The 26028-nt window shown below is 33.4% G+C and overlaps 2 protein-coding genes across 2 annotated transcripts; both read right to left on the bottom strand.

Moving 5' to 3' along the window:
* Positions 1-6440: 6440 nt before the first annotated feature.
* LOC131601549 (leucine-rich repeat receptor-like protein kinase PXC2) lies at positions 6441-11083 on the bottom strand. Its single transcript, XM_058873399.1, has 4 exons — positions 10230-11083; positions 9876-10087; positions 8464-9767; positions 6441-7995 (listed from the first exon to the last, which is right to left on the bottom strand). The coding sequence occupies exons 3-4, from the start codon at positions 9636-9638 to the stop codon at positions 6537-6539; spliced, it is 2634 nt and encodes an 877-aa protein (XP_058729382.1). The 5' UTR covers positions 9639-9767; positions 9876-10087; positions 10230-11083; the 3' UTR covers positions 6441-6536.
* Positions 11084-11235: 152 nt separating this feature from the next.
* On the bottom strand, positions 11236-12901 carry LOC131601550 (protein transport protein Sec61 subunit beta-like). Its single transcript, XM_058873400.1, has 2 exons — positions 12744-12901; positions 11236-11687 (listed from the first exon to the last, which is right to left on the bottom strand). The coding sequence occupies exon 2, from the start codon at positions 11682-11684 to the stop codon at positions 11442-11444; it is 243 nt and encodes an 80-aa protein (XP_058729383.1). The 5' UTR covers positions 11685-11687; positions 12744-12901; the 3' UTR covers positions 11236-11441.
* Positions 12902-26028: the final 13127 nt, after the last annotated feature.

The following is a 26028-nucleotide window of genomic DNA, read 5'->3' as shown; positions in this document are numbered from 1 at the left end:
GAGGAAACCTCGGGTATGCGCACGCCGACCCTACAGGTCGACGCATGGAACTTTGGGGAAACCTCAGGTATGCGCACGTCGACCCTACAGGTCGACGCATGTGTCATGTTTGCTTCAAAAACAAGTGCATGACTTCAATAGGTCGACCTACACAGATGGACAGGTCGACCTATCGTTAAATTGACTGTTTTTCTGCTGAATGTAAGTGGCTAATGCATAGGGTGTGGTATATATATTCTTTCATCATTCTCAAGCAAAATCAACAAGAAACGTGAAAGATATACTCAAGCTTCTTCTCATCTTCAACCTTTCGCTTATTGATCGAAAATCACACATAGTAATCTTTTTCGATCGGAGTAAGGAATGTGCGTTGATAAGGTTCGACCGTAGACAATTGTCTTGTTCGAGTGAAGATTGTTGAGGGTGTTTCTTGTATAAAACCTTAGGGTTTTTCCTTCTACATCAAGGGTTTGATTTGAAGGTTTTTGACGATCGCTTCGCTTTGAGTTCAATTCTGCCGAGCATAAGGAATTAAGGGATTATAGATTCGTTCATCAAATTTGCTACAACCGGAGGATTGAAAGAGGAAGGATCGGGGTCTTGATCGGTGAAGATCATTCACATTGATTTGGTTCTACTTGAATTAAAGGGAGGAAAGAATTGTATTCAATTTTAGTGCATGTGTGTAGTTGGTGATTGGTAAACTCTTTCCTTGTTAAACATTTTGCAATCAAATAAAACTTTCCTAATTTCATTTGAAATTAGGGGCAGACGTACTCCTGCGAGGACGATAGAGGAACTGCCTTAACAAATCTCGTGTTCTTTATCGTCATTAGTTTTATCTTTTCGATATTTGTTTTCGGTTAAAATTCATAGTTGAGCAAAAATTGAAGCTTGGTGAAAATCGCTCATCAAGTGTTTGATAAAAGTACACAATCAATTTTTGTTCAATTTGAGTTAAACAGTTCATTGCGAGTAAGGCTCTTCTAAGTGTGTATGCTAGTCAATTGATAATTTCATTAAAGCGAGTAGTTAAATTTCACCGTTTTCATCCCGTTTTGGTTATTGCACATATCTGGTCCCCGATAACTTGATCGTTCAAGACGATAAGTTTGACTTCGGGGAATCAAGTTTCAAAAGCTAAAGTTTTCTTAAGTCGAAAAAAGGTGGTCTGTTCACCCCCCTCTAGACCATCCTTATCGTCTAACATTTTTAGGATTCTAATTCTTCTTCTGAATCTAAGGGTAGTTTGATCTTATGTGTCCTTCGTTTTTTTAATGCACTTTTTATTTTTCTCATTTCATGAATCTTCTGAAATTATGAACGATCAATGACATCTAATCATCACTAGAGTCAGAATCTTTTTCTTCAATCTTAATCATCAAGGTCTTATTCTTCTTATCACCTTTGTCATCTTCTACAAGTCTCTTTAGTTCCGTCTCATGCTCTTACAATTTACCAAAGAGAGTATCTGAGTCTATGGATGATAAATCCCTATATTTAATAATTGTAGTGACTTTAGGTTTCCAACTACAATTTAGGCATCTAAATACTTTACAACCAAGTCTTCATTTTAAAACATGTACTTGTAAAAAAAGTACAAACTCATAGAAACCCTAAGATGGAAGGGGTTTCCAGAGGCTTTAGTGATTCTGTGGGGGTGAGAGCAAGCTCACGAGGGTGAGAAGCACTATTTCAGGGGTGTTTTTTATAAACAACACACACATCAATACCCAAGTTATCTCCCTGGACGAGCCATTAGTGGGGAGAGTCGTGTCTAGGCAACATACCCTTAAGTGAGCGCCTATTACAGTCTGGTCTCCATATCGCCCCATGTGTGCCTTTTGAAAATATATCACTATACAATCCCTCTAGCACGAGGACGTGCAAAGTTGAAATGATTAGGGATGAGTCCCTCAGTTAGGGGAGATTCCCTCAAATAGGGGCGTGTTACCAAGTTTTTTCCAAGTGTACCATGTGTGGCTTGTACGTCAGCTAAAGGATATCAACCATAAGTTAACCAATTTTTAAAGACGTCAAAACATCAATCAATTACGGAAATTTGATCACTTAGTGGGAAAGAAACGTGTGTGGCATTTAATGTTGCTCATGATGGTTCTACCGGGGAAACCTAATCTAATTTTTTCCTTACGTGTGTGGAACCTTTTCCACTTCTTGCAACTATTGTGCTGCCAAAAAAGTATGCTTCTTGTGCTCTTGGTTTTTTTATAAAGGCCTTGGATATTATTATGTTTAATCTTTCGTTTGTATTGATTTTGTGAATGCACGAAAATGATCAAGGCACTTGTTTGATTTTGAGCACAACTACCATAGCCAAATATCAATTGACCTTGTGAGTGTGTGATCATTCGTAACCCCTTTGAGCCTTTTTGTCAACATCCATATTGTTTTTGTTTAATGCTTGTCTATGAGCATTTGATTCTCTATTGTGTATGGATGTTTGATTCTTTATTTTCTTGAACCCTCAATTATGATGTATAGTTTGAATTTTTACCTTGCCTTAGAAAGTAGGGAGTATTCACTTTATGTTGTGGTTGAATTCAAGTTGGGGAGAGGATGTTTGTCCATTTATATTGTGGTTGGTATGAGGTTTTGGAAAGAAAAGAAAAAGAAAAGAAAAAATGTGAAAAAAAAAGAAAAGAAAAAGAAAGAAAAAAAAAGAGAAAAAGTTTTGAAAAACAAAAACAAAAAGAGTATGTAATAATTGTGCTAATAAGTAGTATGTCTTGGTTTGATAATTTGTGATAAAGAAGAAGTTTGATCGAGATTTTGGTGCATGAAACTTTGTGGATTGATCACTCTCTTAGGTTTAGGCAAATTTTTGTTTCGACTAGCTTTAGGACTTATCACTTTTTTGTTAACCAAGCCGCATTACAACCTTGAAAGCCCTTGTGATTCGTGCCGTTGCATTTTCAATACTATTTTTGGATGAATGCATAATTTTATCTTTTGTTTGCAAGATTGTTGGATGAGTGTTCAAAGTCCTCACCTTTCGGTGTTTTTCATCTACCGATAAATTTTTGCTAGGCGTGATTCGTGATTGAGCTTGTTTTGTTTTAGAATGTTTTGTATGATTTTTGTACTTAGGAATCGTGTCGTTTTCATGTTGTCGTTGTAGGATTGTGGTAAGTATTTACTTTGTTCGTACGTTTTTGTTTGAACCGTACAATTATTTCGTTTTTCCAATTCTTGTTGATTCATGATTCTTAGGATTCTTACTTTTACGATGTGAGTGTTTGGCCTTGTTTGAGGACAAACAAATTCAAGTTGGGGAGAGTTTGATAAGTGCCAAAATGTAGTTATTTTCTCTATGTAAATAGTGACACTTATTGATACTTTTTGTTAATATCGTTTGAATAATTCCCCGTTTTGTGCAATTTCGTATACTTTGAGTTTTGTTACTTTTTTGTGTAAATATGTACCGTTTGATAGTTTTGTTGAATTTTTGTAGGTTTTATTGCGTTGTTGGAGCCTCGAAGAATAAAGTGTCGAAGACACGGCTGCGAGAGCGTTTTGAAGAAATAAAGTTGTTGTTCTGGTGTAGCGTGCTACGCGTGCTGGAGGGCGCGTTGCGCTCCGTAAGAGCAAAAGAAATAATTCTGGCAAAAACTTGGGCGCGTCGCGCGGACTTGGAGCGCATCGCGCGCTCTAGGGCAGTTTAGTACATTAAGTGAAAGCGCGCTTAGCGCGCTCTGCGATTTTCAGGTTTTGTATTTATAGTTCAAAACATAATTTTTAGGGTTTTTATCACCCATTTCTCCCTTGGAGTGGCTCTGATCCATTTTTGATAGTTTAGAGGTTTAGAAAACACCATTGAGTGCTACATATTGTCGATTGGCTATGAATTTGTCTCGATTTCTTTGACACGATGAAAGTTTCCGGTTCATCTCCTTCTTCCCTATGTTCCATTCCAATGGTGGATTTTGTATGTATATTTTTCCTCTCTTGTATGTACATTGGTTGATCTTGGGATCGTTTATATAATCACTTTACAAATCATCATTGTTGTTGTTCTTGATCTTTTTGCTTAAATGCTCTGGATTTGTGTTATTGTAGAAATAGACATCATAGATCTTGATTAGGAATGATAACTATTAGTTTCTAAATTGTAGAAATAGATTTAGGGCTAATAATCGTAATGGGTATCGAGTGTAATGCCTCCGTGTTGTTTGTGTCGGTTGGGAAATCGCTGATGTGAATAATACGGTTGAGCTTTCGTCGGTGTTACAGAAATGGACACTGATGTGGCGTCTCGAATGATGCCTGGTGATTTTGATGCGTATTGTGAGTGTTGAGCGATAGATCTTCAGATTTAAATATTCGACGGGTAGAACGAAATGCAATTCCATAACTATTTCTCTTAGACTATTAAGATTGTTTATTTACTTTTATTTACTTTTCCCGCATTTACTTTACGCACCCAATCATGAAACTTAGAACATGAGATAATTGAATGCCAGTTTTTCTCTACCAATCTATATGGACTACGATATGATATAACATATATCACCCAATAATAAATATACCTATTACTTTTTGCTTGCCGTTCTACCGCACCAACAACTATGAGTTCTCGCACTCTAATCACCCTATATCAAGTAGATGAGGATGCGAGAGAGAAATACCTTGATAATTTTTATGGCCTTAAGGGAGTTTTCTTACCTGATCTCTTTACATATTTTGAGGTCTTTGTTTATAAAGAAAATGTCTAACATCTCACTTGCCGCAAGGAGATAGCGCTTGGCCGCAAGGAGGATTTTTTATATTAATTTTGCTTGATTGTTACAAGTTGGGCTCTTGAGTTTATATAGACACATATTACAGAAAAAAAATCTCTAACAAGGTAGCCAATTCTCTAACTAATAACATACTAAATTATTTACTAATAACAATAGGCTAATAAAAATAAAATAACATGATGTAAAAAAATTTCAAATTTATAATCGGGGTACTATACTTTTATCGTTTATTTGTATAATTTTTTTAATTTGTGTGAAATTATAAATAAGGGCCGGTTTGAGAGTTGATTTTTGGAGGGGATGATTTTGGAGAGTTGCGTCTATATCTAAAAATATGTTTGATATTTTTAAAAAGTTTAAAAAATAATATAATTTTATATGTTAATGTAGTATATTATTTTTAAATTTTTTTTTTTTAAAAAATATCAAAAATATATTTAGATATAGATGCAATTCTTTAAAAACGAACACTTAAACAGCCCCGAAGTGAATATGCTATTGGTTTGACATCATTGTGTCACCACATGTAATCCAAAAGGTGAGAATGCTAGAGTGGAAACTCCCTTTTTATTACACATACTTGATTACCTTAAAACTTCTTCATCAAACTTCATAGTAATTATCATGCAGTATATTTGTTGATCAACACTAAAGAAAAAGATGTGATTATTCATCATCTAGTAGCGTGGATTTGAATCAATAAGCAACATGAATCATTATATGTGATTATGATAGTTTGTGGTTTATCAATTAAACACATGAAACGAAAACAGACCACAATGTTGGAACATTGCCATGATTACCTTTCAATGCATTATATTATGTCAATTGAAAAAGTTTGTTAATGGTGGTGCTTTTGAAGTCTCTTTGTGAGTGTCATTCATGATGTCCAAGACACATATTCTCTAGTAGATAACAATCTTAAATCTTTTAAGGCCAGCAAGATTTCTCCCTATTTAATCATGATAAAATAGATCGACGTTGTCTACAATTTTTGAAAGCAATGTGAAAGTTAATTATAATTTAACTGTTTTTTTTTAAATCTTGATATCCGACCTTGCGACTGACTAATTCTATGGACTGTTCAAATATAAGAGTTGTTAGCACCTAGCTGAATTCGAACTCAGGATCTTGAGAGGAACACACTCTCAATATTTAACTATGGTATAGATGTACCAAATTATAAATGTACCAAATTTTAACTCCTGTGCAGTAATCCGCCTTCGACATACTCGAAAACGATTAGGTTCTTAAATTCCTCCATTCCAAAACCTTTATTTTTTTAAAAAAAATGTTAAATAATGGATATTATTTTTCTTTAAAAAAAATAGGAAAATAGAAATTATTATTAATATAAATACCATTAATTATTATTTCACATTACTTTCAAATAAATAAATATGCTTCTTAATTATTTGATTAAGGTATTTTTAATAGTTTATATATACAATTCTTCAAAAAGAAAGAGTTAAAGGGTCTTGCATGACCGATAAATTTTAATTTGCCATTTTTTAGATATAAAAACTTCTTTTCCTATTAATCTTAGCTCTATGAGCTATCTGATACCTAAAAAGCTAGCTGATACAAATTGAAATAAGAAAAAATATATAGTGAATATTTCAAGTAATGAAAACTCAAAACACAAACAGAAGCAGAGAACAAAATTAACTAAATATCAATTCTATTTTTTTTTTTATATATAACTTCAAAAGCAAGCAAACTGAACTTTACTTCACAAAATATTGCAATACATGTTGTATTTCTATACTTCAAAGTTCACTGTATTTCCTCTTGTTGTCCTTCTGAAGAACATTGTATCGTCTCTAATATGTTAACAACATTAGCCATATCAGGACGACTTGAAGGCACTTGCGACGCACAAACCAATCCCAATTTAATCACAGGAATCGCCTCCTCGGGCGAAAAGTAACCAACAAGTTTCTCATCGATACATTGTTCAACTTTCCCATCTTCCAACGAACTTCTCACCATATCACATAGAACAACGACGTCGTCCTCCATATATTCCACAGGTCTTTTTCCACTCACGATTTCTAGAACCAAAATTCCAAAACCATATACGTCGCACTTTTCCGTTATGTTAACCGTGCGACACGCAAACTCAGGGGCCGTGTACCCTAGCGCACTTTGAATTTTGCTGCTCAAAACACAATGGTCGAGAATTGGTAATAGATTCACCAAACTGAAGTCTCCGATTTTCGGTTCGTCACAAATATCGATAAAAACATTAGTAGATTTTAGGTTATAATGGATTATGTTCATTTGATGTAAATAGGCCAAACCTTTTGCTATTCCTAAAATAACCTTGAATCTTGCTCTCCAAGAAAACTCAATTTTGCTTTGATCATCATCATCATGTAGAAGCTTATGCAAACTCCCTCTAGAAAAATACTCATAAATTATAAGCTGAAAAGATGAATTCCAATAGTAGCCTTCAAGTCCCACAAGATTTTGATGCCTAATCTTACCAAGCTTTTGAACTTCTCGCTCAAATTCTTCTTGTGATTTTGTCATACTCGAACCTAAAAGCTTCTTGATCGCAACAAAATTCTGATCTCGAAGGACAACACAATAAACAACTCCAAATCCACCGCGGCCAATTTCATTACCTTCTTTAAGAAGATTGTTCACCTCATCGGAAAACTCAACATCATCACCATTAATCATCACGAATTTTCCGCATTTTGGATCTTTTTCTGGCAAAAAACTATTATCCTCACCACCGGATAATCCAAACGGAGAACCAGAATGTGAAACCGAAGACCTAACATGGATATTCAAAACCGTAACAGCAACAACACCAACAACAATAGAAACCGCCGCACCAATAGCAATAAAAACCGATATACTAAGCATTATCTTATGATGATGGTTTTGTAAAGAAGTTCTTGAACTGTTGTAATTTGAATTAGGGTTCAAAACAATAGGTTTCGGATGATAAGATCGATCGCATGAGTGGTTAACAACAGAACCACACAACAATGGATTTCCATGAACAAATGAAGGAGTGATTGTGTTGAAGAATCCACCAATTGGTAATTCACCTTGAAGATGGTTATATGAAACATTGAATGAGGAAAGATGTGTAAGATTTGTGAGCTTTTTCGGTAAAGTTCCGGAGAGTTTGTTCCATGACAAATCTGCAGATTGAAGATTTGTTAGGTTTGCAATTGTTGCAGGGATTGATCCAATAAGATTGTTGTGTGCAAGATTCCTGTTCCATTGAAATTCACAGAAAAATAATAAAAGTTAAAACAATGATAGATTCATAAACTCCAGAAGGTTGTTGAACTGGCCTATTTGAGTTTATCTTATGAACTGAACTATGAAGCACGGACACAGACACGGACATCAGATAAGACACTGATAACAAAACAATTTGAAAAAACAAAATAAATTAAAAGTAATCACAAGTGACAGTGTTAGTGTCAGATAAGACACTGATAACAAAACAATTTGAAAAAACAAAATAAATTAAAAGTAATCACAAGTGACAGTGTTAGTGTCAGCCTGACAATTATTTTCAAAGTAGCTTATAACTTATATGAAAAACAATTTGATTTGATTATATCTATTGGTATAGAAATAACTTATACAAAATAATTTATATGATAAGCGCTTATGCTATAAGCACTTAATTAAACTATAGCATGAAAGATGTAAAGTGTGATAAAGAACTTACAAAGATTTTAGAGCTGAACATTTTGCAATTTGAACTGGAATTCTTCCACCTAACAAATTCCTTTGAAGCTTCAATTCAATAAGTGAAACTGTTCCTTCTATTTCTAGAGGAATGCTTCCATTCAGCTTGTTATCACTTAAGTCAAGAACATACAAAGATTTAAGCTCTTTAATACTCGCCGGAATCGAACCAAAGATATTGTTTGTAGATAAGTTCAAAACTTGCAAACTTCTAAGACCTCCGATCCCAGACGGAATCGAACCCAAAAATCTATTAGAAGAAAGATCCAATATCTCAAGATTGTTCAATTCGCCGATCCAATGTGGAATGCTTCCATTGAGAAAATTCCCTTGCAAGTTTAACAATGTGCATGAAGTGAGTCTTTGTATCGACTCCGGAATTTCATCGGTTAGAAGATTATCACCGAAATCGATCATCTTCAAGAGCAAACAGTTTCCTATATTCTCCGGAATCCTACCGGTGAAAAAATTCCGCCCTAGCCTTAACTCTCTCAAATCATATAGATTTTGAACTCCTTCAGGAATTTCACCTTTAAGAAAATTATTCGAGAGATCAAGCGATTGAAGCTCCTTCAAAAACCACATTCCCGAATGTAACTCACCATTCAATTGATTAGACGAAAAGTTCAAACTTGCTAACGAGTAGCACGAGCTCAAAGACTCGGGAATCTTACCTGTTAGATTGTTTTTCGCAAACGATAAGACTCTTAACGACCAACATTGTTGAAAAAGCTCGTCCGGAATAGTTCCCGAGAGACTATTTTCACTCAAATCAACAACTTTTAGATTCCAAAGTGTGACAAGAAGATCATGGTTTATTTTTCCAGTGAAGTTGTTCCTAGAAAGTGAAAGAATTTGAAGGAACTGCAGCTTCATAAGACTCTTACCGATATGGCCCGAAAGAGAGAATCCATCAAGAACAAGAGAAGAAACTCTATTTGTTATAGGGTCACATTTTACACCTTCCCAATTGCAAGGACTATAATCATCTTCATTCCAAGAAGAAAGTTTGTTTTTTGGATCTTCTAGACCTGATTTGAACACTATCAATCCTAGCATATCTTCATTGAAAGGTTGGTATAGTGAGATCACTTGGAATGGAACAAAAAGAACAAGAAACAAAGAAAGGATGATGATGATGAATTGAGCTTGCATTGTTAGGTTGATATGTATAATGTAGGAAAGTATTTAGAAGAGGATCTTATGAACATTGATATTTCCATTTTCTTGCACTTTGTAGAAAAGTATTGGTGGGTCCAAATAAAGCATGGTCTATGAACCAAACTGTTACATCAACAACAAACTTTTGGTACATACAAATATAAAAGAAAGTTTCAAGTGCAAGAAAAAATAATGAGAGTGGTAGGGAAGGGACAAAAAGATGGTACTAACAAGTTTTGAATCACCGGTAGAAACCGAATATCCTGAGCGTGCAATTACAGAGACTTATTCCTCGAGTTGGGAAGGATTACAATGGACAATAAAACTTTTCCTCAAAAGAATTTAACACTGCTACGTGTCCATGATTGAGTTTGAATCCAAAACCTCTAGTTAAATTGGAAGAGATCCATTACCATCTTATCTTCTCCAAGTACTCGACGTGGCTGCAACAAAATGGAGTTAGAATTAAGAATTTACTGTATGAACAAAGCGAGTAGTAAAAAACCAAATAGCCTAGACAAGAAACAACCATGTGAGATAAAAAAAGAGTAAATAAACAAAGTGAAACAAGTTGAGCAAACTCACCTTTAACTTTTTTTAAAGTTCAGAGTTTCAAAGGAAGAATGAAAAGTATTTGACTCACAGAAGTAAGAAGTGAATTGAAAAGAAAAGTTTGTGAATGTGATTTTTGATGGAAGGTGGAATAAATTTGTTGTATATAAGATAATAAGAAACATGGCATTTCTAGTACCTCATTTTTTCATCTTCTTGTGATGACCGAGTAAAGTGAGGAATTTAAAGGTGGGAAGAGAGAAGCTTTTTCCATGTATGCTTTGGTTATGGCCTACGGGGGGATATGCTATGATGTGCATGAGATGGCATTTAGACAGATTTTCAGTGGGATGATGATGATATTCAAACTCTTTATTTTCTTTTTCATGTATTTTATTATTAAGCAAAAATAATGTATCATTGTTTTTCTGTGGAATCGTAGGAATCAAGCAATTTGGTGTTTCAAATTCAAAAAAAAAAATATTCATAGCATTGATGATGTCTGAAAGAACATATCAACTAATTGTTGCTTATCCTCTACTATATTTTTGTAATTTTATAGCATTGATGTGTCAATTAATTAGATTTTTTTAAGTAATTTTAAAGTAGGATAAAAAAATGTATTTCACTTAGAATTCAAATAGAGATTTATTGAGGGAGGGTCTAAAAAGAAATGGAGGGTCCAAAAGAAATAGAGGGTTAATGAAAAAGAAATGGAGTTTACAAAATGGAGTGGATCTTTACTCCTAAAAGCTTCCCAGTGCCAAAACAGCGGACGTGCAAAAGCCTAATACCCTTAAAAGTTAAAAGTTGTAAAAAAACTATGATAATACACACGCTGCCTGCAAAATAACAGTGGAACAGAGTGCAGACCTAAAACGCTCGGTATTCAACAATTCGTTTTTAATGGAAGTTAGTTAACCATTCAATTTTAAGTGTAAATTGTAGGGATTTATTTGTTTGAAATTGAATGGTGTTTTCCATGTCTATCTTTCGGAGGTTATTTCCCCACACCTATATAACAATTCAAAAGTATGCATAAAAAGAAACCATCAAATTTTACATCTTATACCACTTTCACTTCTAGAAACAAAAGATAAACAAAGCTAATATCAATCCCTTGTTTAAACTTAACAATAAGAACAAAAAAAATACAATACCAAAGGGATAGATCATCCTAGCAACAGAAATCTAAGTTCATTAACAGAGTCAATGTATAAAAGGTCCAAAAACGAACCCAGCTTCTTAAGCCTCTCTGAAATACAGTTTGCCCATCACATGAAGAACAGCAACAAAAGCTATGAAACCAATGCTCATCACAAGTACTACATTAGGGGAGATTTTGAGTCCAGGAGCATCATCAGTGTAAAATTGAAGCATAGTTCCAGCTGCTCCTCCTGAGGCTCCACCACCTGCTGTTTTCCTTCTCCTCATGCTTGCGGTAGCCGCTGCACTTCCTCTTTGGGGATTTCCTCCACCTAAAGCCATTTTCTGAAATGCAAACTCACACACTTAACATCAAAACTAAGACCCAATTTAGATTGAATTCCTACTTACAAACTACTATAGTATACTTATATACGACATGCAAAACCCAATTTTAACTTTTTGGAGAATCTATTGTTTAAAGAAAACTCATACTTATCATAAGAACTGTTTTCTAAATTATAATTGTTCTGCACTAGTAAGGGTACTTGACATGGTTTTAAATTGTTGTCGACAACCACAACTGTGGTTGCAATATTGCTGATGCAGTAACTTCAGCAACCACATCAAATCACAATGGCGATGTGAATTAAAATCATGTGTCCGACCACATTATGAACTGCATCGAACAGTTTGGTCAACGTTTCTTCAAGTATTTTCATCAAAACTAAAAAATTCAATAACCTCAAAACTCAGAACTAAATTTACTTCTGAGGTAAAAATCTTAATAATAAGTATTTTTAAGGGTGTGTTTCAAACATCTCCCAATCAAAATTCAGACTGCAACAGACATTGCAGCTGCAATGACAATGACCGTAATAAAGACCACAATACGCAACACCCGCAACCGCATTCGCGCAAATTAAAATCATGGAACTTGACTACAATTCACAGCAATATTAAGAAATGAACCACAATTTAAGGATTTGAATAAGATTCTTCTAATAATTCTTATCAACCTCTAGTATTTTTGAGAATTGTATTCAAACCACCATTAACAACCACAAACAATAACTTGTCAAAATTGAATACATACAATTTAAGCTTCCAAACAATTTGAAAACTGAAAAATAAAATCTACCAACAATTCAAGTTCAAGCAACTATTCAAATCAAGTATCAGCATTCAAAACCCTAGTTCATAAATATCAGAAACTTTGATCCAATTCTGAAACACGTTAAATTTGACTAACCCATTGAAACAAAAATAACTACAAGCAAAATTCAAAATCTCAAAACCCTAGTCCAAAATCAATAATCAATTATCTTAACTGCATGAAACAAACAAATCAATTTCACTTATCCGATTGAACAACTGAAAAACAAAATTTGAGAAACGAACCTGAATGATGAATTCCGGTTACGGAGATTCGTCGGCGCCGGTGATCTGAGACGGTGAACTCGTCGTGTTAGGTGAATGAAGTTTTAAACGACTGTGTTTAGTTGTTTACTTAGTCGTAACAGGTTTATAAAAAGAAATGAAATTTGACTTGGATTTGTGATGTATGTCCACGCGAAAGTGGCCAATAAGGATTTGCCACGTAATCATGTTCTGATTGTTATTATTAATTAGCTTTATTGACGTGGGAAGTTGGGATTTTTGTAAACGGGCTTAAATTAGTTGGGTTTTCTCAAAAAATATTCTCATGGCCATCATTGAGAATTTTACCTACCATCCCTCAAATTTTAACTGACACCTCCATTTTTCATTATTTCAAAAATATTCATAAACAAATTTGGGGCTGGTCAAGAACGAATTTTCTGAAATTTCTGATAACATATCAAAATTCTCGTAGTTCAATTATAAATTTCTGGTATTATCTTTTGAAAAAATAAAAATAAAAAATTTATTCTATCAGAAATTTTGAAATATACTAAATTTTAAAAAAATTCAAATATGCACTACTAGATATTTCAAAAAATCTGGTATTTTCTTGAAATTTCTGGTAAACGCAAAAAAAAAAGGGACATAAGAGTAATAGCACCATTAATGGGGGTGCCAAGTATAAGAGTAGGGGTGATGGGTTCATTTCTCCCAATCATCACATTCAATATTAATTTTTTGGGGAATTGCTTCTCCCACGGTGGAGAAGTAACCTATGGAAATTCGAAAATGCTCCTACGAATCTAAAAGTTTATTTTCTAATGCATCTATATCATACCAAAACATGTCTTAAGTGAGACACACCCCAATTTTTTAAAAACTTAGTCCGGAAATATATATTCGAACACACCCCATCAATGATTGTGTTTATTTAACAACACAATGACAATTTCGTATATGCACTTTTGAATTTGTGAAACATGAATTATGTGTGTTGGGTGGCTTTCTAAATCACTGCACTTTGTTCAAGTTTGTTTGAAACTAAGATGCCTTATACCACTGACATCACTAAAGTTGACTTCTCATTAAATAAAACGAAACTGAAAAATTGGCCAAATCATTTTATGGATAGGATGCAAGAATTCAATGAGTTGAGCGACATTGAAAAAGAATCAAATAAACAAAAGTCACTGGAGTAACCACCCATAGATATAAATTTAGGTCGTGACACATGTTTTGATTTATTTTAATTTTTCTTCAACAATGTATTTAGGTGGTTAGACACATGTGTTACATGTAATGTTTGATTAATATTAGAAATGTCAAATATATACATTTTCATAAATTTTAATGTATGTTTGAGTTTTCCAAAAATTTTAACATTTGGTGTGTTTCATAATAGGTTTTGTTTCTATAACAGGTTCTCTGTGAACAGTACGTGGTGAATACAGAAATACACTTCTGAACACAACTCAATTTATAAATAAAAAAATGCTAACAGGGGTTTATTTGGAAATGCATTTATGGACCCGCTCCATATGGTTAAAAATAAAGATAGCATGAGTTTATTTGAAAATACATTTATGGACTCACCATAATTTCACTAAACAAAGCAGCGTATATCTGAAAGTACATCTCCTGAATATCCTCTGAGACATGATTGCATTTTTAAGATCCATGTTGATTTAAAATTTTTATAAATATAGGTGTCACTAAACTTGTTAACACAAACACACAAAGAACATACAAAATGACTCAATATGCATATACCATTTTTTTATACTTCAATGGCGATAAGCCCCCTCTTCAATTTAGATTCTCAGAGATTATCCGTCTTGTCAATCTAAAATCAAAACTAGAGAATATGTACTTAAACAATCAAAGAGTTGTGGAGCTCTTTTATCGTTCACCGTTAATTGACAGCCATGGGAAGATACAGCTCAGCGAGTTTGAGCTGAAGACGGATGAAGATTTAATTGTTATGTGGAGTATATTTCACATTTACGAAACAAAAGGTTCGATTGAGTTGGATGCAAATATTGCGAGATCAATCGAAGATATTGTAAAGATGTTGAAATGCCCTACTTAATGATGAAATGTATTATTCGATTTACATTAATGATTATCTATGTAATGTTTCATTTTTTATGTATGTCATAACAATTATTGATGTTAATTTATCTCTCATTTTTTACGTATACGGAGATGCATTTCCGTATCAATTTTTATCATAAATTAAGGCCTAACTCGCTTACAAATAGATTGTGTGTGAATTGGGGTGCATCCAGAAGTACATTTATGAATTCTATGAGTAATTCTGATTTTAGGGATGGGTTGCAACCCTTAGGGCGTGAAGAGCGATTCTCATTTTTTATTCTCCATAAATTTATATAATTTATAATATGTACTTCAAATTTTAGAATTCAGATCGTGTTTTGAAACCTCTGATTCTAAAATATAAAGTTGTTGAATTTATAAACAAATACAATAAATTAGAACATTCCATTAAACTAGATAAAATTCAACATGTTGTGTTAAACACCAATATCAAGTTGTGAATAATTAAAAACATTAATTAAATACAAGTAAGATCATAAATCAAACAAAGTAGTTAATTCTTCATCCCGCTCAGTCATACACACCGATGCCTCGCCAAATGTTATGGGACAAATCAGACGTGAACATATAGCATATACTGATTTGACCATGGTTGCGTCTAACATGATCGGTCTCTTGGTGCTATACTGGCCATATATTGAGAATATGGTTTACACATCATTGTCGTTTTGAAGTTACATGTTGATAAATTGAATATGTTCATCATCATCGATTGACGAACAATGATATGCAATGATGGCTACCCTTCTTGTGTTGGGATGGTTAAGACAAAGATTTATTTAGTTCAACTATGGATTTAGATCAAATTACGTAGCATTGACATTGATCCTAAACAAATGAGGAGAAGTTCCTTTATTGTTGTAAGTTGCAACTACGTTAAAAGTCATTCTGACTAAGTATGGTTAAGAAAAGTTATTTGATTTTTTGATGTAAACTACTAATGAAAAAAACACATCATTTTATAAAAGCTCTTGTGTGCTCTAGTCTATAAAAGGTGTATGGGCAATCTAGACCATACAAAAGAATGCAATGATATGCTTAGGATTGTATGATACATATTATGCCAGAAGTCTCATACGATGGGCTCAAATTATAGAATCTAGACTATGCCAAAATTTCTCAGTATGAGTTTAGATTATAGAATTTGAAATTACTTATTACATTATCAGAATTCATATCTTTGATAATAACACATTTAAATTACACCAACATAAATAATAACCTAAAAAAACATCGAAAATTAATAATTGAACCAGAAATTCCAAAATCATATATATTGTAACATATCAAGCCAGGTACAATATAATATTGTATACAAAATACAATCAAATACAAACAAACGATCCTAAAAATGCATCATAATAGGACGCATGGAAACTTTTGGACACTATCTTCATCCATATTACTCGCTTAGGAAGGCACCAAACTTTCTGTGATGCAACTAGAAAAAATAAAATGCCATCCAACAAGCGTGATACTCTGACGAAGAGTGTATTTCTCAAACACCACATCATTTGCTAGAAGGCGATTTAGGATATGGCATATGCAATTTTATCCCTTCGTCAAAGTGAAAACTTTGCCATGAGTCTTAGTATTTGTGTACTCTCGATTGAAATCTCATATAGAAATAGTTGGAAAAGGATAGGTCTATTCCCATGTCAATGTATATTAAATAGTAAATGATATTATATACTAATTGATATTTAACATAAATTCATATAAATGTTACTTGAAATAGTGTCATATATCCAACTAGCTACTTCATACTATTTTTTGTCGCAACATTCAACTCCTTATACAATAAAGTCAATCATGTTGTCCCCATAGGTGTGGTAATTCACCCTCTCTAGATCTTTGTAAAATTGGAGATATATTGTGTGATTTGATTAGTCATTATTTATCTAGTTTTATTTGATTAAGTTTAATTAGGTATTTACTAATTATTTCATAAATTATTATTATTATTATTTATTTAAGTTTTTATATACTTTTTAGGTAATATTTAAATATTTGATCATTTCTACCTTAATTTTTCTATATTGGAGTATTTTGAGCTATTTTGAAGGTGACAAAAGTCAAGAGCTCACCTAAATGTGTAACTAGTAATCATGCCAGTTTGAGTATGTACAAGCATGCAAAGCAACAGGCCTATGTACGTACGTCCAAATCAAAGTATGTATGTGTTGCTTATAAACGTGTGATGTCATATTCAAGTATACATGTATGTTTTAAGTAGAAAGTGGTAGAATAATAAGGATGTAGAACTCACGGGGAGTGGAAAATAACTTAGATTAATTTTGCAAGGAACTATCTTTTGTTAATAAGAATGTGCTAGATAAAAATAGTTTATGATTGTCACAGGTTCAGTTTAATATCAAACAAAAGTTAGAACAATGTTAAGAAAGTAAATGAATGCAATAATAGAGAGAAAGTTGGGCAACGATCCATTTTGTATAACTGTGTCATATATGTGTGCATGATGTGTTGTATCGTGCAAGGAAAGGTTAGAAAGCGATCTAAGGGTGTATCTCTACATCATCAAAAACATATACATTAGGGAAAGGAGACAAATCTCCAAGCCTTGCTTGTAACCCTAAAGCATGTTTGATTTTTTTCTAAAAGTCCTTTATGATTGTAGCTATATATATCTATAAATAGTTAATTTAGTGAATATCTCTATTATACTATTTTCAATCACTTTTATCATAAAATCAGCTTGTTGTTGGACCTCTCATAATAATAAGCTTATAACTTTTTTCAAGTTGATCAATCAAAGAAGCAGATTCATAACACTTTAACCCATGATAAAACAAAGCATTAACAACACATCATTTAACATAAAAGACTTTTATATCAATTTTTTTATTGCTCAACATAAAAGGTTTAGCTTGTATGAGCATAGTACATACAACAATAATGTTTCTTAAGCTAATCATTCTCAAACAAATAGTGGAAAAGAAATAAAAACCTAAGAGTAACTTCTACGTATTCTTGCAATGATTAATCACCAAGAGACAACTTTTCTCACGCCAGGTATCAACGGTGAACACTTGAGGTGATAAGAAGAAGAATATCCATTTTCACTCTACTCATTCTCTTCACTAGTTTCTTCTAAGTGGTTTTCTCTAACAATGATAAACTTTTTTTCACTTCTTTAAGAGTTGCATTTATAGTTACTTCCGCTAGGGTTTTACGCATTGTCTTGGATCATGGGCTCGAGAATAAATGTCAAATCAAGCCCAAAAAATAATCAACATCATTCGCTCCATTTCTTCTCATTTATACAGTAGGGAAATTAGGTACGTACGATAGTGGGAGACAAAGTGTATCATGGCAGTCTGCTCGTGCAGACAAGCAGACGACGTTATCCTTATGGCAGCGTGTGTCGCGGGAAAAATCGTATCTTTTTTCGGGATGAGACACCTGATGCCTTCTTTGGGCTCGAGTGCTCAAAAAATGAATTTTCTTTTGTTTCGACCAAACTTTTTATTGTTTCCAAAGTAGGAAAAGGAAAAAAGTTGCAATAACCTTAAAAGTGGGGGAGAGATCTTGGGTAAGAGGGTTGGTTATACGAAGGGAAGGTATTAGCACCCAATGTATCTATAGTACTCTATAGGTTTCTTTGCTATGTTTTTCATTCCATGTTATTGAGAGGTTCTTGTGAAATAGGTGGGACCTAAGGTGTTTGTTTGATTATGCTCGCAAAGATCATCGCGATCCTCTGCATACATATCCCTTAGAGGGAATCAGAGCATCTGTAGCTCGGGGTCTACGGGTGCTAAGGTTTGAATGGTTTGAGGGAGAAATTTGCTCGCCAAGGATACGACCTTGTGCATACGTATTCTCAAAGGGATGTTGAGAAAGTCAGAGCAATCGTAGTTCTCACTTATGCTGGTGGAAGCAAAGGATAAGAGACAAATGTCATCTTAATGCTCGATGTATCTAATCTATATCATCACATACATCTGTTTGATTTTTGTTTGAAATCTTTCCATTATAAGCCCTGGGCTGTGCCACTTATGGTGCTTAGAATGATAAAGATGTTTTTTGTTTAGCCAGCCTTGTGGCAAAAACTTTCAATGAAGTCAGCCTTGTGACAAAAAGTTTTGATTAATCAGCCAGCCTTGTGGCAAAAGTTTCAATGAAGTCAGCCTTGTGACAAAAACTTTGATTAATCAGCCAGTATGGTGGCAAAACGGTTTGATTAATTAGCCAGCCTTGTGGCAAAAGAAATTTGATTGATTGATTGTTTGTGATGATATAGAAGAGATACTCCTATCATAGAGATGAAAAATGTCTAATCTCCTAGGGTATTTGTTTTGGATATTGGGGATGCTTATAAGAAGCTCGTGGGTCCTTGTACGAAGCCCAAGAGGAGGCTATCCGAGGGTCCTTGCATTGTAAGCCCAAGAGGAGGCTATGGGAGGGACAATCAAGGGTCCTTGCATTGTAAGCCCAAGAGGAGGCTATGGGAGGGACAAGTCGTTTGTACAAAGCCCAAGAGGAGGCATGGTATAGTTGGTTTAAGCTCTTAGAGCGATTTCACCGGGAAACCATACTCTATTGTCCTAACCTAAACTAGGGAGATTCTTTGCACGAAGCCCAATAGGAGGCTATGGGGAACCTAGTGTTGTACTAAGTTGAACAAGTATATATATATACACAAACACAAATACATGGACAAGTATGAACAAACATGAACAAGTACATGAACAAATATGAACAATTACATATATATGACAAAGTGTGTGTATATAATGGAGTTTATGAAGGAAATATACCTGTAAGCATGATCCATTTGTATACACGGGGGCTCGGGACTTATACTCGGGGAGAGGCCCATTTGAGTTTATTCAAAGCTATGTAAACAAGTATTTACAAAAGGGCTTGGGACTTATACCTACATGGAGGCCCATGGTATTTTTGGGAAGATTTAAAGAAAACCTTCATTTTTGATTTGTTATTCAAAGTTAAAAATCAAATTGATCGAGGTATGTACAAAAAGGTGTATGTACAATGAAATACCTAATTTCATGTAAAGGAATGGGACTTATACCTATGTGGAGGCCCATGTTTTATTTTATAAAACATGATTGATTGTTTCGTTAAAAGATGCGTCGTTTGAAAGACTGTTTGAAAGTTTGTTTTGAAAGAAGTTTTTTCTGTTCAGAGAAAAACTGTACAAAGAAAAGGAAAGGGACTTACACTCTCTAATATTCGAGAGGCCCATTGTGATTTTGAAGAAAACCCTAATTTTTGATCTTGTCACTCGAGGGTTTAAATCAGTTTGATCGAAGTATAAAAAGATAGGTATATTTGTAATGAAAAAAACCTAAATTTATACAATGAAATGGGGCTTATACCATAAGGGATGCCCAGGAGGTTTTGAAAATCAGTTGATCAATCCAAAAAGATTTAATCAAGAGTTTTTGAAAAGAAAACTAAAAAGAGATGGTTTTGAAAGTGATTTGTTTTAAAAAGCGTTAATCGCTTGTTTTTAAACAGTTTGAAATTTTGAAAGAAGTCAAATTAATTAAGATAAACACAAAGATTATACTTAATTAACACCTAAATGATTAGGGTTTGATCACAAAATATTTACAAATGATTAAGTTTGAAAAATCAAATGAAAAACAATATTTAAAGTATTTAAAAACACTTAAAAATATGTCATTTTAAACTTAATTAAAAATGTATTAAATAAATATTTTTTTTGTGATTTTTTTTTATATTCATAAAATACATATGTAAAATAAGAAGTGTGTAAAAAATGAATAAAAAATGAGTTAATTTGATAGGTTAAAATAATTGATGAAGTTGTGAAGAAAAATAAGAAAAATAGTGTTAAAAATTAGGTTTTGTCTTCCAAAGGGCTTGAACCCACGCCCTTGAAAAATCTGAAAACTAAATTGTTTGGATCAAGTGAATAGCCTATCTTGCTCGATTTTTCACAAGGAACATGATGGTGATCTTTAATTTCATTTATTTTTGCTCTAAGGTGGTTAATTTTCTGATGAACACGAAGAACCCTAATTCTATGATTCAATCTGAAATCGTGTATGTGCAAGTTATGATGCAATTGATTGAGGGTTAATGATCCTCATAGGTGCAGAAACAAGATGGTATATCAATATTTAGTTTATGATGCCTGTATGTATGAGTTTGAAGTTCAAGAGAGCTTACCTTAAAAATGGCAAAACTGGAAATCGAATTCTGCAAATGAGAGGTTCCAGGTGTTGTTTCTTGATCTGGATAGCATCAATGGACCTTATGGAACATGTTTGAATGCTTGAAACAGTCTGAATTCACCTGAGCAAGGCCATGGAACCTGATCTGCAGTTGCTTCAAGTATGAATCGAGCTTGATGATTATGAGGTTACAGATCATATGTGAGTGTTTGGATAGTTCATATGTGATATATATGAGGTGTTGGAAGTGTTAGTTTGGACAGAATTGAGCTTGTGTGGATTTTGGCATGATGAGGCTCATTTTATGCATATTTGGGAAGGGAAGAGTGATTCTGAGATTTTGATGTTTTTGGGGTGTGTGAATTGATCAAACACATCACATTTGATGTTTATGAGATGTTAGAACCCTCACTTTGCTTAGAAATTGCAAGAGATGGAAATTGCAATTCTCCCTCTTTGAAACTCATGAAACTTGCAACTTAAGAAAGAAGAGAGAAAACCTATGATTATGAGGTTTTGGTGTGATTTTGGAAGTGATTTGAACCTCTATTTATAGGCCAAGGATTCTGAACTCAAAGCCTTTGCAAGTTGATCCAAGAATGATGATTTGGCTTAAGAGATAAAATGGAATCTTTCACATTAAATGCAAATGGTTAAAAGTGACTAAACCATGGTTAAATCTCAAGCTTCTTATCCTCTTCCATTATGATCTTCAAATAAGAAAATATCTATCAATTATTTCATTGGTGCATCATTACTTGCATTATAGGTCATATAGTATTGAAACTTAGTGAAAATGGTTTGAAATTTCAAGTGAAAATGATCACTAAATGCATAATTCAAAGCCATAGCTATGCTCCATATTTTTTCATGCTCTTGTACATTTTGGAAAGCTCATGTTACACACTTCAAAACCCTAGTTGAAAGTTTCTTCAAGACCTTTAAGGAAATGGGTGAAAAAGATCCATGAACTTTGAAGAAAATGAGATTTTAAGTGAAATTTTCAAAAGATACCAACTTTGAAGCTCCATATCTCTTAAATGGTTGATCTTTTGGAAAATCATTTTATGTGACAAAGTTGTTTATTGGATCAAAATCTACAACTTTCATGTTGGAAGTTTTTTTCAGTTTGTAGGTGAAATTTTGAGTTATTCCCTTCCAAAGTTTGGAAAAAATCATTGAAAAACACTTAGAAATTTTTTCTAAGTATAAAAGTCAACCTTTGACTTTTTTATTCTTGATTGATTTTCTTGATTTTTCTTGATCAAATGACTTCATATATCATATATTGATGATTTAAAACTTCAAAAGTCATGGTTGACCAAAATTCCCCAAAAGTCAATGGTGATCTTGTACAGTTGACTTTTTCAAACGAATCGCGTTTCTGGAGTTTTCAAATGAACCAGGCTATCCTCACCAAATGAATGGTATGAATGGATTATATTGAGGCATTAGAGGATATTGAGCCATGGTTTGAGTTGTGGCACCATGTCCTGATTAAAAAGTCAGTTGTTCAGATGAATTAGGTCAAAAACCCTAATTGTCGACCTGATGAAATTGATGACTATGGATCTTGAATTGAGATGCAATTTCCATTGGATGTTGTCATAGGGATTATTTGAAGATGATTGAAACCTTTGATTGACTTCCTGGGGATTTTTAGGGTTTCCCAAATGTGATCCCTGATTTCAGTCCCTGATAGTTTAACACCCTATTCTGATGATTTGAAATTTCACTGTTGATCAATCCTTGTGTAGGAGATGTCTTGAGTCAATAGATTAGGAAAAAATGATGCACTTGGGGTCTTGAGGTCATGTCCCAAGTCATTAGGTCACATCCTGAGCAAAAGTCAGGAGTATGCTATCTTCAGTCAAAACCGTAATTTGGTCGATTCAAAGCTGTTGAGCTTATTGAAGTGAATCTTTGAGGATTAAATGTTGATTGTTGATGAAGATAGTCCATTTGAGATGAAGGGAGAACAAAACCCTAATTGGTTGTTACTTGTACTGATGAGTGATTTCTTGATTAAACCCTGCTGAGCATAAGTAGCAAACACAAGCTATGCAGTTTGTTAGAGATGCAAATGATGCATATGCAATGATATGAGGTGGTATCTTAGGTCAAAAATTGGGGTATGACAGCGTGGAGCGTTAGTACCCGTACTATAAACTGTCTTTTGTCTTTTAGCGCCTCATTCTTGTCCTTTCACATCATATCTCCTTCCAAATGCAAAATATTTCCACGTGTCCCCTAGGAATGTAGTTGATATTTCTCTTATTTTTTCTCAGCTGCTTCGATTTATACTTGAAATGTGTTTGGAAAATATCACCATGAGCTTGCACTTGTTAGCCAATTTACAAAGCATAAGATTAAGACAAATGGATAACAATATATGTATCAAATATCTAATTGTTTTAAAGATTGTGACAAATTCATCGTAGATTATTAGGGGCCAAATTGTGTTAATATTTGCTATTATATTTGGTACCTTTCGACTATTTTTATCGCATATTCATAGATCCCCATTTATTTTTGAAGTAAATAGTAGTAGTTTAGTTTATTACGCTTTAGTTTTCTGTTAATCTATTTTACAGGGATTTTTGTGCAGGTTTTCTTTTTAGGATGGAATTTGAGGCTTGGATTGATGAACCAATTGCAAAGACAAAGTTTCAAAGTCTGCTCAATGACGCGTCGCAAGCTGGAGCACGCGCCGCGTGCTGTAAGAGAAAATAAAGTTCAAAATCCAGTGACTTTCGCGCGTCGCGATGAGAGGAGCGCCCGATGCGAGCTTTATGGTAGTTTGATCATTAATGAACGGCTCGCGATGCGAGCTAGAGCGCGCGACACACGCTGAACAGATTCTGATTTTTGTATATAAGGGTCAGTTCTGTTTTTGTGAAGGGTTACACCATTTGAAGAGCCAAGAAACCCTAAATTCAGTATTTCAACATAGAATCGAAGAATCGAAGCATTGATCGTCGAGAAATCATCGTTGATTCTTGCTCTTCTTCCTTCCTTCCTTCTTATGCAAGCTACCATGTCAATGGATAACTAAACACTTTTGTTGTCAAGGCTTTGATGTAATCTTCCTTCTTTTTTGTATGTTTTTCTTATGAGTATTGTGTATGAACAAGTTGTTAATCAATATAGATGGTCTAGTTTGCTTTATCTTAATTTTCTATGGTTTAAATGTTTGTAAAATACAATATTTCAATCTTGAACTAACTCCATCATCTATCAAACATTAAGTCTAGACATAGAGTTAATGGTTGATAATCACTTTGTATCGATTTATAAACGTTATTTGTATTGTTCAATCGGTTGAGAAATCGTTGGTTGAACAATAAGGTAAATCTTGCTATAACGTTGTGGAAACGAACGGTATAGACGAACGATACGTGAAGTATTGATTGATAACGACTTCATACGCATGTTTGTAGGAAGACATACAATTTTAGGTCGATTTAATCAAGTCTTGATACGTTTCTTTAAACTTAAAACTTTCCTAATTTTACTCTTTGCTACTAAACTTGTGAATGATCTTTTACCAAACCAAACCCAAAGTAACTTTAACTCAAGGCAACATAAACTATAGAACGGCGGCGATATCGCACCAATCCCTGTGGAAACGATAAACTAAAAGTACTCCAATATACAATTTCAACATAGATATAAATTTAGACGCAAAGGATGCTACTTGTAGTTGTCAACTTTTTGAATTTAAGGGAATATTATGCACACACATTTTGACAAATTTTCAAGCTAAAAATATACTTAAAATTCCTAGTCAATATATATTGCCTCACTGGACAAAAGTAGCTAATAAATACATGGAGGTTAGTGTTATGGATTCTCATAATGATGAGGTGGATACTTTGAGAAGTGTACATGTGCATCAATAATTTAGCAAATTTTTAAATTTTGCTAAACAATCAAAAGAAGCAGCATATGAGTTTATTATGGTAGAGTTTGGGCGCATTTGTAATGCTTGGGAAACAATGGGATTAAAATTATCCAATGTAAATGACACTCTTAAAGATTTGCAACAACAATATATAGATTACACACATGATAATGTTTTGAATTATAATATCCAAGATCTCATGTATCACAAACAAAAGGTGGAAAGAGAAAATATTCTAACAATGCCCGTGTACAAGAAAGATATAGAAGTGGTCTAGAATTTACGATGGATAAGGAAACTAGTTAAAAGAAGGGCATGTAAATATTATCGAGAATATGGTCCCTATCAATCAACTTGCAAAAATAAATATTATAGAATTATAATAGTACAAACATGATATTATAATTATAATGTTTCATACTATTTTACCGGTCTTTATGCAATGACTAAATAAACTAGTTTGTGGATAATTATCAAGAAAGATGGAGAAAATTAGGCTAGCATATGAAGATTGATGATATTTATAGTTATTATTGTAGACATTATTTTATTTTCTTGTTTCAAGGCATTTTAAAGTGATTTATTAATATTCCAGTATGACATCTTATTTGTTTTAAATTTTAGAATGATTTCTTATATATATTTATTATTTTTAATTAAATTATTTTATAATTATTATTTATATATACTATTTAAATTTTTATGCGCATTTTATTCTTGAACTTAAATAAAATTGAAAAAAAGCAACAAAAAAAAAGGCTTAAATAGTGTTTTCGTCCCTGTAAGTTAACTAGGGATGGCAACGGGTCGGGTCGGGTGCGGGTTTTGCACTACCCAAACTCGCACCCGAAATCGACACCTGAACCCAAACCCAAACCCAAAGGGTGTTCGGGTGGAAAAATAACACCCACACCCGTTGGGTTCGGGTTTTCTCACCCAAACCCGAACCCGCAATAAAATACATAAAATACATTTTTCTACAACTTTCCACAAAATATATATATATATATATATATATATATATATATATATATATATATATATATATATATAAGCGGGTGTGATTTCGAGTTTTGGGTGCGGGTTTCACACT

The sequence above is a fragment of the Vicia villosa genome, linkage group LG5 (assembly GCF_029867415.1).
Source record: "Vicia villosa cultivar HV-30 ecotype Madison, WI linkage group LG5, Vvil1.0, whole genome shotgun sequence".
Lineage (NCBI taxonomy): Eukaryota > Viridiplantae > Streptophyta > Magnoliopsida > Fabales > Fabaceae > Vicia > Vicia villosa.
The sequence above is the reverse complement of the archived record's forward strand: the minus strand, read 5'-3'. Positions and strand labels throughout refer to the sequence as shown.

Excerpts from the sequence above, each read along its gene's own strand:
- LOC131601549 (XM_058873399.1), bottom strand. The coding sequence starts at position 9,638 with ATGCAAGCTCAATTCATCATCATCATCCTTTCTTTGTTTCTTGTTCTT. Across the intron at positions 7,996-8,463 it reads TGTTCAGCTCTAAAATCTTT|GAATCTTGCACACAACAATC; the intron begins GTAAGTTCTTTA and ends TCAATGGAACAG.
- LOC131601550 (XM_058873400.1), bottom strand. The coding sequence starts at position 11,684 with ATGGCTTTAGGTGGAGGAAATCCCCAAAGAGGAAGTGCAGCGGCTACC.